The 12324-nt window shown below is 37.2% G+C and overlaps 1 protein-coding gene across 1 annotated transcript; it reads left to right on the plus strand.

Moving 5' to 3' along the window:
* Nucleotides 1-5477: 5477 nt before the first annotated feature.
* Nucleotides 5478-6413, plus strand: LOC102482440 (olfactory receptor 4S2). The gene has a single exon (XM_006157891.1). The coding sequence runs from the start codon at nucleotides 5478-5480 to the stop codon at nucleotides 6411-6413; it is 936 nt and encodes a 311-aa protein (XP_006157953.1).
* Nucleotides 6414-12324: the final 5911 nt, after the last annotated feature.

Genomic DNA, 12324 nt, shown 5'->3' on the forward strand with positions numbered 1-12324 from the left:
TGTCTCTAGTGTCCATAACAATTTTTAATGCTTTTAGGTCCTCCTGTCTTTCAGTCTCTACCATAGAATGCAGACAGTCAGTATTTGTTAAGTGGAGACATACAATGTCTCTCATTCATAACTTGACTTGCTTCAGTCAGCAACAAATCCTCCATATTCGTCCACTTTCTATCAAATTCTAGGACCCTGTTCTTTATGGCTGAGTAGTATTCCATGGGGTTTATGTGCCACACTGTTTTTAATCCATTCATCCATTTGTAGACATTTGGGTTGGTTCCATGTCTTAGCAATTATGAGTAAGCCTGCAATGAATATAGATGTGCAAGTGCTTCTGTGACTGAGCGTTCTCCTGTCTTTTGGGTAGATACCCAGGAGTTGAATTGCTGGATCATATGGCAGTTCTGTTTGAAGGTCTTTGAGAAACCTCCATATTGCTCTCCACAGTGGCTGGACCCATTTACATTCCCACCAACAGTGTAGGAATGTTACCCCTTTCACTAAATCCTCTCCAGCATTTATAATTTTTTTTTTAATCTTTGCCATTATGACAGGGGTTAGGTATCATCTCATTGTAGTTTTTATCTGCATCTGTTTTATGATGAGGGTTGTTGAGCATTTCTTCATATGCTTTTTTTTTTCTGTTCATATGTCTTCCTTAGAGAGTTGTTGATTCAACTCATTTTCCCATCTTTTAATTGGCTTAATCTTTTTCTTCCAGGTAAGCCACTTGAGTTCCCTGTGTATTCTTGTTATTAGTCCCTTATGTGAGGCACAGTTGACAAAAATTCTCTACTATTCCAAGGGTTGTCAATTTACACTAATTATGATGTCCTTAGCTGTATGGAGGAAGAGGCCACAGAAAGCACAGAGCCTCTAGAAAACAGAATTTGGAATATTGATTTTCTCCTAAAGTCTTTAGAAGGATTCATCCCTCCAGTGCCTTGAGTATAGCACAGTGGGACCAACTTTGGTCTTCTGACAACCAAAAATGTCAGACATTATATTTGTATTGGTTTAAGATACTAAGTTTGTGGAAATTTGTTACAACAGAATAAGAAACTAACATATTAATTTAATCGTGTTGAGTATTTTTTTACAAACCTGATCACAATTTCTGCCTTGCTTTCCGCACTTTACATTTTACTTATTTTTTTCTGTTAACCCGAGATAGTGATATTTCCTTGATGTTTTGGGTGTTGTATGAAAGAGCAAGGTGACATAAGAGTAGAAAGGGAAAATACAAAAACTAATATGAGTAAAAAGGAAATAATTTGAATAGGAAAGAGAAAGCAAAGGGAAAATTCAGTGTTAGTAATTTATGCTCAAAAAAATAAAAGAATTAAAGCCAAAATCACAACTCATTCAAAGTATAGCTCAGAAATGAACCTCGTCTTTCCTTTTGCTCAAGAAATCAGCATAGGTTCAATTAATACCAAAGTTCAATTTAATTCATTCTTTTTCTGACAAATAGAATCTTCAAAAGACTGGAACAATTAAAATTGAGTAAATAACATAAAACCAAGTATTGTATTAAATATGTGTTATTTAATGACTATATTGGGACATTGGAAAAGTTGTGACGTATCTTTCTGTTTTTCTATGGAAAAACAAATCATGACTTTTCCAACAACTGAATATAAAAGCACATTAACTCAAAGAACAATGTATACAATGATAAAATGATTACTTTTGTCTTTTTTTTTTCAATTATTTGGATCAGAGTATGGTTCTAAATTTGAGAACTGATTGGATTTTTAAATTAGCCAACATTATTATGTTATTTTAGTTTTGGCTATAGGGCATGTGTTCTTGAAAGAGACAGAAAAAAAGAGTAGGAAAATGAGAAATCACCCCCTGGGTGGGAAGGCAGTGCCACAATTCCTTCTCCTTTCACTTATTTGTAAGTGGACATACACAAATTAAGACTCATATTTAGTCCTTCAATTTGATTTTGACTATCAATAAAAACGTAGGGGAATAAAGCTTTCCCCAAGGTCATTATCATTCTGCCTCATTCTTTTAAATAGCCCATATAAGAGTAGAGAAATGCTTATTTATTGCCACAGGTACAGTGAAATTACAGATTTCATCAGGTAAGCGATCCAGGAACAACAAAGACTGATTTCTATTATAGTTTTTGAGTGTAGGGAGTTAGGAATTCTCTGGTACTAATTATTCACAGATAAATGTCACAAGCATTGTTCTTGTTTTACTTTGGACAGCTGCACTCAAACTATCTCAAGAGAAAGAAAAATAAACCAAACCAAACCGTGGAAAATACCGGTGAGATTTCTTTTTCCTCTAAAATTAATATGGGAGAGTTGTTAAAAAGGGGGATTAAATTAAATTGATATATTTTTAGCACTTCCAATGTGGCTCTAAGGCATTGTTCTCTGAAGTAATGGGGAAATGAAATTATTATTAAAATGATGATAAGATAATAACATGTTTCTATAAATGGCTGTGGGATAGGATAGTATGTATGTGAATAAAAAATAATTCCCAATCATTTCAAAAGAAATTGAGGCAGTATTATGTTTGAAATGCTCAGCAAAGGGAGGAAGGAACCCTTGAGATAAGTCATGGTTGAAGGAGAAAGGTCTTTCCAAGGACTTTGTGGTATGAAAAGGGAGGGAACAGTTTCCAGACTTCCATGTACATGCCTAATTTATAGGACAGCTATAAAAATACCCAGGTTAAACTGCTGAGATTCTAGCTCCCTTAAATCGAAGGGATTTAATAGTGGAAAATAAATTTTTGTGTGTTTTAAATTCAGTAGGAAAACTGAAGAGAGATGGTCTATCAAAATGGAGTGTGCTTGAATCTGTATTTGAATTATATTATTGCTCTTATTATTTCTCAATGCATACGAAAGGCACACCTGTAATGAACGCTCTACCAATTCCAATTTACAGACCTGAAGAAACATAGCCCTGTAGTTTCCCAGCAGCTAGAAGTGCTGGCACGATGTTGTTGCATAGGGAAGTTGAGACCAGAATTTAGCACTACACTGGATGGATCTTGAAGGGATGTAGTCTCAGGTGGACAACTTATAACTTGAAGAATTAGTTAATCTTGATTTGATTGGAGGAAGAGCCCTGAAGTTACCCTTAATCAAAATGATTTCATATATCCCTTTCAATAAGCATGCCAGAGAGCCTATTGAACTGCCTGAAATTCCTCCATTGAAGATTCATACATTAAGGGACCAGCAGTTAGCATAATGGCTATGTTGCTGAACTCCCATGTAGTTGAACGTGGTTCGAGTCCTGGACCCAGTGTCTTAAATTCACGCTGGGCACATGTGAGTGCATGCCCAAAATCCCAAGAGGAGAATGGAGGAGAAAGGATTGTGGCGTGATTATCCCCTCTGGGCCGGGATTTCTCACTTTCTATCTCTCTCTCTCTCTCTGCCTTTCTGGTGAGCGCACACACCCTATAGCAAAAACCTCTCAAAAGAAAAAAGGAGGGGGTGGGAACCAGCAGTTAGTGTAATGGCTATGTCACTGGACTCCCACATAGTTGACCACGGTTAGCGTCCTGGACCCGGTGGCTTAAAACTCATGTCGCACGCTGCGTGCCCAAGATCCCAAGAGGAAAATGGAAGAGAAGGGATTGCAGCGTGGCCATCCCCCCTGGGGGGTGACTTCTCACTCTCTGTCTCTCTGTCTCTCTCTTTCTGCCTGGTGAGGTCACGAGCCCTATGGCAAAAAAAAAAAAAAAAAAGAAAAGATTCATCCATTTAAATATTGTTCTTTCTAACTACATTCAAATGATAGTTCAGTTAATTATGTCTTCCTAGAAATAGTGAATTTACTCAAACTGAAAGACCCAGTAGCAAGCGCTTCAAAATGTTAATGGAAAAGTGGACTTAAATTTTATTTAGAGGCAAAATTTATTTAAGTTTATTCATTTCTTTCTTCCATGGACAAGAGTGACAGTGTGGGGTGGGGTGGGGTGGGGGGGAGAAAGAGAGAGAGAAAGAGAAGCCACATCTCCAATAGGATCTTTCTTTCTTTCTTTTTTTTTTTTTTGAAAGATTTTCGCTATAGGGCGCATGTGCTCACCAGACAGACAGAGAGAGAAAGAGAGACAGAAAGCGAGAAATCACCCCCCAGAGGGGATGACCACACCACAATCCCTTCTCCTCCATTCTCTTCTCAGGATCTTGGGCACGCACGCACACGTGCCCGGCGTGAGTTTTAAGCCACCGGGTCCGGGACGTGAACCGTGGTCCACTACGTGGGAGTCCAGCAACATAGCCATTACGCTAACTGCTGGTTCCCTCTCCAATAGGATCTTGATGCCCTGATCCACACTTAGTCTTCATCCAGCACCATATTATGGACAAGCACCATTCTACTGTACTCAAGGAAATCTCCAGACTTGAATACTTGAACGTGAATTTTCCTGTGTTGAACTGCTTCACAGAGCATGACATTTTACAGCTATACCTCCATCTGGCTCCTTGATCCAAAAACCCATAAATGAACAAAATAATATAAATTGAAATATAGGGGCTAAACAATAGGGATATTAAAGTATTCTGAATTTGAATGTGGAATAATTACCAGAATAATCATTTCCCCTGATTTCAAATCCAACAGTTCTTTAATTGTATCTCACAGTCTCTTGCATATTCTCTTATCTCTTCTTCACTATCAGAGTATGGAATATGGCTATTCCAACTGATAGAAGTAATTTAAGTTTATGGTACAAGTAACTGTTCATACATAGAAAAATTAAACCTTGTTTCACAAATAAGATAAGGGAGATTCCATGAAGCTAAATAATTTACACAGAATTGCAACAGTAATCTTTCAGAATGAGGTTTGTATCATTTGGATCCTCTGTCTAGTATACCACATTGCATCTTGAATACATACTAGCTTGAGATTAAGTAGGGACCATAAATTCATGCACACAAAGATCTGTGTTTTGTAAGAAGAACTTGCAGATGTTGCCTAGTCTCCATTCCTTGAGTACCCATGAAAAAAATGGGATGTGATGTGGTGATCAGTCTTGGCAGTAACTTAGAAGGTAAAATGTCAACAGTCACTGCTGGATCAAAAATAAAGCAACCATTTCCAGGTATATAAATGTTATCATATCCACAAACACAGAAGTTGTTGCAAAATTAAGTGGAATGCTTTATACAAAATAAGTGCTAAGTACATTTCAGATACAGATGAATAAACTTTAATAAACGGTAAGGGAGGAGAGACACTTAGTAACGTGTGAGACTTGGAATATCAGCTTTATTTCATTGAACTTAGTTTCCTCATCTGAAGTGAATGGGATATAATACTGAGGTAAGATGGTCAAAATGTATGAATGCCAAATACCATTTTTTCCATTGTCAACTACTGTGATTATCCACTGGTTCTAAGTTGTAAATAAATGCTATTAGTCTTTCTTACATTTCTTTCAGGAAATTTAATTGTCTCTTGAGAACTGTGTCTCCGTGGATTCATCCCATGGAAAAAATAAACAATGTAACTCAGTTCATTTTCTTGGGACTTTCTCAGAACCCAGAGGTTGAAGAAGTTTGTTTTGTGGTGTTTTCTTTCTTCTACACAGTCATTATTTTAGGAAATCTTCTCATCATACTGATAGTTTCCCAAGGCAACCTCTTCAAGTCTCCTATGTATTTCTTTCTCAACTACTTGTCTTTTGTGGATATTTGTCACTCTTCAGTCACAGCTCCTAAGATGATTGTTGATCTGTTAGCAAAAAATAAAACTATCTCCTATGTGGGGTGCATGCTGCAACTCTTTGGGGTACATTTTTTTGGTTGCACTGAGAGCTTCATCCTTACTGTAATGGCCTATGATCGTTATGTGGCTATCTGTAAGCCCCTACATTATATGACCATCATGGACTGGGAGAGATGCAATAAAATGTTACTGGGGACCTGGGTAGGAGGGTTCTTACACTCCATTATCCAAGTGGCTCTGGTAGTCCAACTACCCTTTTGTGGACCAAATGAGATTGATCACTACTTTTGTGATGTCCATCCTGTCCTGAAACTTGCCTGCACGGACACATATATTGTTGGTGTTGTGGTGACAGCCAACAGTGGTACCATTGCCCTGGGGAGCTTTGTTATCTTGCTTATCTCCTATACCATTATTCTGGTTTCTCTGAGAAAGCAGTCTGCAGAAGGTAGGAGAAAAGCTCTCTACACCTGTTGCTCCCACATTGCTGTGGTCATCATGTTTTTTGGTCCTTGTACTTTTATGTACATGCGACCTGACACTACCTTTTCAGAAGATAAGATGGTGGCTATATTTTACACCATCATTACTCCTATGTTAAATCCTCTGATTTATACCTTGAGAAATGCAGAAGTAAAGAAAGCAATGAAGAGACTGTGGTTCAGAAAGGTTTTCTTGGAGGCAAATGGGAAATAGATGGAAGCAATCATTTAATCTGGATGATGTCAAATATTCTCAACCTTGGCTAACTCGATAGTGAAATGAAGACAAATACAGAAATCCCAAAGGATTTTAGGGAGAAAGCATGAAAGAAAACATTCTACTAAGTTAAATGTTCACTTATCAGTGTCGTTTATATCTATGAACTACCTATAACAGATAAATCTTACTAAGAATATCAATATAATTATACTTAGTATCATTGTTTTTCTCCTTTCTCTTTTACTTTTTTTGCCATTTTCTTTAAATAATGAGTCAGCTGTGTTGTAGTATTAAGTATTAAATATCTATAGATTAAATGGTTGAAAGAATATATATTAAAAATCAAGAGACCTTAGCTAGTGCATTCTGATATAAGTTCTACAAAGCACAATGTAAACTAAATGAATTAGCTTGGAATGGCAGGAAAGAGGTGTACAGAATGTGAAAGAGATTAGACATCCTAAGAAGATGCAAGATTTGTGTTCATCCTCAGGTCTTGTGAAAGTGCATTTGCATTGTCTGGCTGAGACTTTCTTTACCAAGCAATAAAGGGAGCGGGCCGATTTACCTCTAAGTTTTTCCACTTTCCATCATAATATCTGCTAATATGCTTCTGTTAAATGACTCTACTTTTCTGAAACCAGTACTTGCTATTAATGTAAAATTACTAACAAGAAAAAGTAAAGAAAATGAATGAATAAAAACCCCACTGTGATGTATTTGGGGACATGGGTAGGTTATGTTACTGGGGACATCAACAACATAGATATGATTTGCTGAAATGCATGGCTGGGAAACTAAATTTTTTTACAAAATTTGATCCAAACAACTTCACTGAATAGAGAGAGCCGTGTACCATAGGTCTGACTTACCAAACCCATTTCGACCTGGGGACTCCAGAGAAACTCATCTGGAAAAACATTCCTTTCTGATGTAACTGATCCTTGCCCTCAAGGTGCCTTTCTCCTTCACTGTGAGACACCATCTGAATTTTATCTTTTATAGTATATGAACATATCACTGGTTGTCTCTCTGCTATTGTTTCAGTGTTTTTCCCACAAATATGATTATTCAAGTTATTGCCTATATCTGGATTTGTGTTTATAGTTGTAAGGATTTGTATAAACATTATTAATGGAAGAACTTTACATGGTGCTGGCAAAATGATATTTGATGTTGATGCATCCTTGAAATGAAAGATAAAAAGATTAAAAAGCCACAAGGCATTTGGACTAGATGTTATTAGGTTTACTGGAAAGTTATGGCATATTTTTCTATGCAAAAATGCATCATGAGGGAACCAGCAGTTAGCGTAATGGCTATGTCGCTGTACTCCCACATAGTCGACTGCGGTTCGTGTCCCGGACCCGGTGGCTTAAAAACTCACGCCGGACGCGTGTGCGTGCGTGCCCAAGATCCCGAGAGGAGAATGGAGGAGAAGGGATTGCGGCATGACCATCCCCCCTGGGGGGTGATTTCTCGCTTTCTGTCTCTATGTCTCTCTCTGTCTGTCTGGCGAGCACACGTGCCCTACAGTGGAAATCTCTCCAAAAAAAAAAAATGCATCATGACATTCCCAGCAGCCCAATACAATCAAATTATAAGCACTGCCCTGGAACTACACAAATGCAAGCTTATCGTCCCAATTTAGAGATATATACTCACTGGATCTCTCTGCATTTCTATTATACTTAATTTTAAAATGAGAACTAGGTCAACATTTTTCTACCTTGACTGTTTATTAGAATCACTTTGAAAGTTTTGTGACAGATAATAGAGTATATTCCAAAAAGTTCTAATGAGATAGGCCATGGTTAAGAGATATACAAAAGGCTATATTTAACAAACTCCTCTGGTAATTTTTATAGACTCAATACCTATGTCTGAGAACTTAGATGCTTGTCAATGTTTTTACACCATAAGAGCTCTGAGTTAAAATCTACATACCCAGAATTGAAAATATACTCCCATCTGTTCTGCTATTCAAAAGCACAGGGAGCTAACATTTAATTGAATTTAGAATACTGCAATAAACATGTTAAACTTGTAATAATTTTTTCCCCACAATGCTCTTTTCTTGATGCCTTTGCACTAAAGGCTTGACCTATGGGGAATGTTAATGATATTAAAGGTCTGATGTCCTTGAGAGGTTGAGACTGCTGGACTCATGATTTCCAAAGAACAAGAACTGAAATATATGAAATATTACTCCTGTTTCTATCAGTGAATTAAAAAAAATAAATAAATAACTGTTGGCATCCGCTCCGGGGCTTGGGTCTGGCTGAATCATGATCAGGGGGCTGCTGGTGAGGAAGAGAAAGAGGACGAGAAAGAGAAAGCCCTCCATCTTGCCAGGACCAGGGAATTGGAAAGAATGAGACAAAGGGATAGAGTAGAAATGGACACAGGCAGCCTGAACCTAGGTAGCCCAAGCAACTTGTGCTGCAGCTGAGCCACTGCTTGAGCTGCTTGAGCCACCCAGAAAAACTGGGTCTTTTTATTTATAGTACAAGGATACATTACACATGTGTGTTTCACGACACTTCATAGATTGGTTGCCAGGTTACAGACAATAAGAAGCAGGTAACAAATCTATAAGGACTTAGTCATACTGGGCCAGTTGTATCCCTTGGTGATAATCCCATCAAATAATAAGTTATGCCATGAAGAAACTGTGGATGAAACAAAAGATTGTAGTTGCCAAGTAACTGTCTTGCTGAGAATATGATGTATTTTCCTTTAGAAGTCATTATTTCAGAAATATGCTAGAAATAATGCTTTTCATTCTACACTGACAATCAGAGGAACCTTCAAAAATATTAATGTGCTTTATGATCAAAGTGTTTATAATGTGAAGATTATGATACTTTCACATTGTTACCCTTCCTTGGTTTCTCATTCTCTTAGAACCGTTTGATTTGTCCTAGAAATTCCTTTTCATCTTGCCAATGCCTCCATCTCTCCAAACATTTTTAAAAAGAATTAATTATTTAATTTCATTAATGTTTATTATTTTTAATTTGCTGTAGGGCACATGTGCTCACCACAGAAAGAGAGGGAGAGAGAGACAAAGCAAGCCATCAGGTCTGGGACTCAAAATAAGGTCAGTAATGTGTGAGTCCCCTGCCTTAAACACCATATCACCTACTGGACCCTCTAAATACTTACTGAGTTCCTCATGTTCATGTGAGTAAGCTCCATTATTTTTTTTTTCCATTTGCCCCCGAGCTATGAAAATTTTTTCTCACTTCAATGTCAGTTCATATCTCTCTCTGAAGATGAGTCCTCTTCTTCTTCATATGGCTGTTCCTCTGTTTCTCTCTCTCTCTCTCTATCTTTTTGTAGAGGTTTTTGTCTTAGGTGTTTATACTAAGACAAGTGAGAAATCATTCCCCAATGGAGATAACCACCCTGTGATTCCTTCTCCTCCCAAGATCTTGGGCCCATACACACATGCATCCGGTGGCATGAGCTTAAAGCCACTGTGTCTGGGACTCAAACTGTGGGCAGTCATATGTGAGTCTAGCAATGTAACCACTAGACTATCTGCTGGTCGCCCTCTGTTTCTCTTTAACTTTCTGTCCTAGGTCTTAACCCATGATCAGATTAAGTTCTAATTTACTCAGAGAAAAATTCCCAAATTATTCTATTCAAAGATTCTTCCACTCCTGCCATAATTCTCTATCTCCCACATTTTCATTTTTTTAAACAGTGATCAAAAGTATAATTATGAATTGACATACATTATTTTCTATTTCAACCTCAATATTGAATGTTTTATAAGAAAAGCACATTAGTTCATCGCTTCTGTAACTAGTAACTAATTTTTAATTTTATATATTTATTTTTTACAGTCAATCACTGTGTATCACTATAGCATAGCAAATACATTTTCCCATTCTTAATACACTGCATATCAGTCCAAAGACATTGCCATATAAATTATGATCAAGAGATTTCTTTCCATTTTGGGTCCCTTAAATGTTTTGCTTCTTTCATCTTTCCTATGATTCCCCCCCTTCCCACCCTCCTCCCACACTGTCTCCAGTATCATCATTGCTCTCCAGGCTTTTGTGAGTTACAATCATTCAGTTTCTGCCATCCAATGCCAACATTTGGTATATATTAGTTGGGGACATACAATGCCTCTCTTTCATACTCTGGCTTGCTTCTCTTAGCAGTAAATCTTCCATGTTTGTCCACTTTTTATCTATCTAAAGTGTGGTCTCATTTTTTATGGCTGAGTAGTATTCCATAGTGTATATGTTCCATACTTTTCCAATCCATTCAACAGTTCATAGACATTAGATTGGTTCAATGTCTTAGCAATTGTGAAAAATGCTACAGCAAACATGGATGTGCAAGTGTTTTTCTGACTGAGCATTTTCCTGTCACTTGGGTAGATACCAGAAATGAAATTGCTGTATAATATACTAGTTTTATTTATAGGTTTTTGAGTAACATCTATATTATTCTCCACAGTGACTATACTAATTTACATTCCCACCAACAGTGTAGGAAAGTTCCCTTTTCACCACAGCCTCACCAGCACTTATCTTACTTTCATTTTTTTAATTTTAGCCATTCTTACTGGGGTTAAGTGGTACCTCATCTGGTTTTGATTTAAAAAGCTTCTGCACAACAAAAGAAACAATAATTAGAATAAATCAGCAACCCTTGAAATGGGAAAGTATATTTGCAAACTGACTCAGATAAGGGACTGGTAACCAGGATATACAAGGAACTCCAGCTTATCTGAAAAAAAAATATTAATCCAATTATAAGTGCACAAATGAACTCAACAGATAACAGTCTAAGGAAGACATACAGTCAGAAAGCATATCAAAACAGTGTTCATCATCTCTTATAATAAGGGAGGTACAAATCAAAACCACAATGGGTAATTGTTTTCTTTTTTCTTTTTTTAAAAGATAAACACAATCTGATTTCTTAAAGAAAACATAATGCTTAAGATTTCTGACCATAATGGAGTCACTGGACTTTCCTGACATAAGTCTGAGCAAAATGTATGCAATAGCTGTTCTCAGTATTAGACAACATAGAACTAAGGTTTTTTGGACAAGGGAAATAATTTAGATGAAGGCCAGATAGCTAGAGGATTGTGCTAATGTTGAGTGCTGGGGTATGGTATAGGTTTGAAGAACCAGCATGTCATCATAATTCTCTCAGAGATCAGTGTTCAGGTCAGGTGAAGAGGCTTCAATCTGTCAAACAGGTTATAAAGGAAGGGCTATGTAGACGTAGAAGAAAATTCACTCTTCACATGGTCCTGTGTAACCTGAGTCAGTTGCTGAATTCTTAGAAGACTAAGCTGATAGTCTGTGTGGGGTGAAACTCCACAATAGAGACTAAATAATAAGACTCAAGGGCCCAGCATATGGCATAGTAGTTACATCAGTGGACTCCCACACGAATGGCCACTGTCCAACTCCCAGACTAGTAGTTTGAAACTCACACCAAAATCCCAGGAGAGAAATGGAGGGGAAAGGATTGAGGTGTGGCAATCCATCTGGGAATAATATTTCACTTTTCCTCTCACTATCTCTGTTTCTATTTCTCACCAGCTAGTAAACACACCCTAAGGCAAAAACTTCTCAAAAAAATAAAAAGAGTAAAACTCAAAATATGTATATTTAGAGGTGACTTCAAAAAGTTTGCAGAAAAATGGGATTAAAAGTCAAGCTATTTTGTTGCAAAACACTTTAAATGTATTCATATTTTTCTTAATTTGCATCTTCCATGAACTTTTTGAAGAACTCTTATTTATTTTTTATACACCCTACACATTCTTTGTGATTTGGGACCTTTGCTTCTCACAGTGACTGAGGGGGCAGGGTAACAAAACCCCACCATCTAGTTACTGAAGAGCGAGACTTATCAGTTG

This window comes from Tupaia chinensis, unplaced genomic scaffold, assembly GCF_000334495.1.
Source record: "Tupaia chinensis unplaced genomic scaffold, TupChi_1.0 Scaffold000564_1, whole genome shotgun sequence".
In the NCBI taxonomy this organism is placed as follows: domain Eukaryota; kingdom Metazoa; phylum Chordata; class Mammalia; order Scandentia; family Tupaiidae; genus Tupaia; species Tupaia belangeri.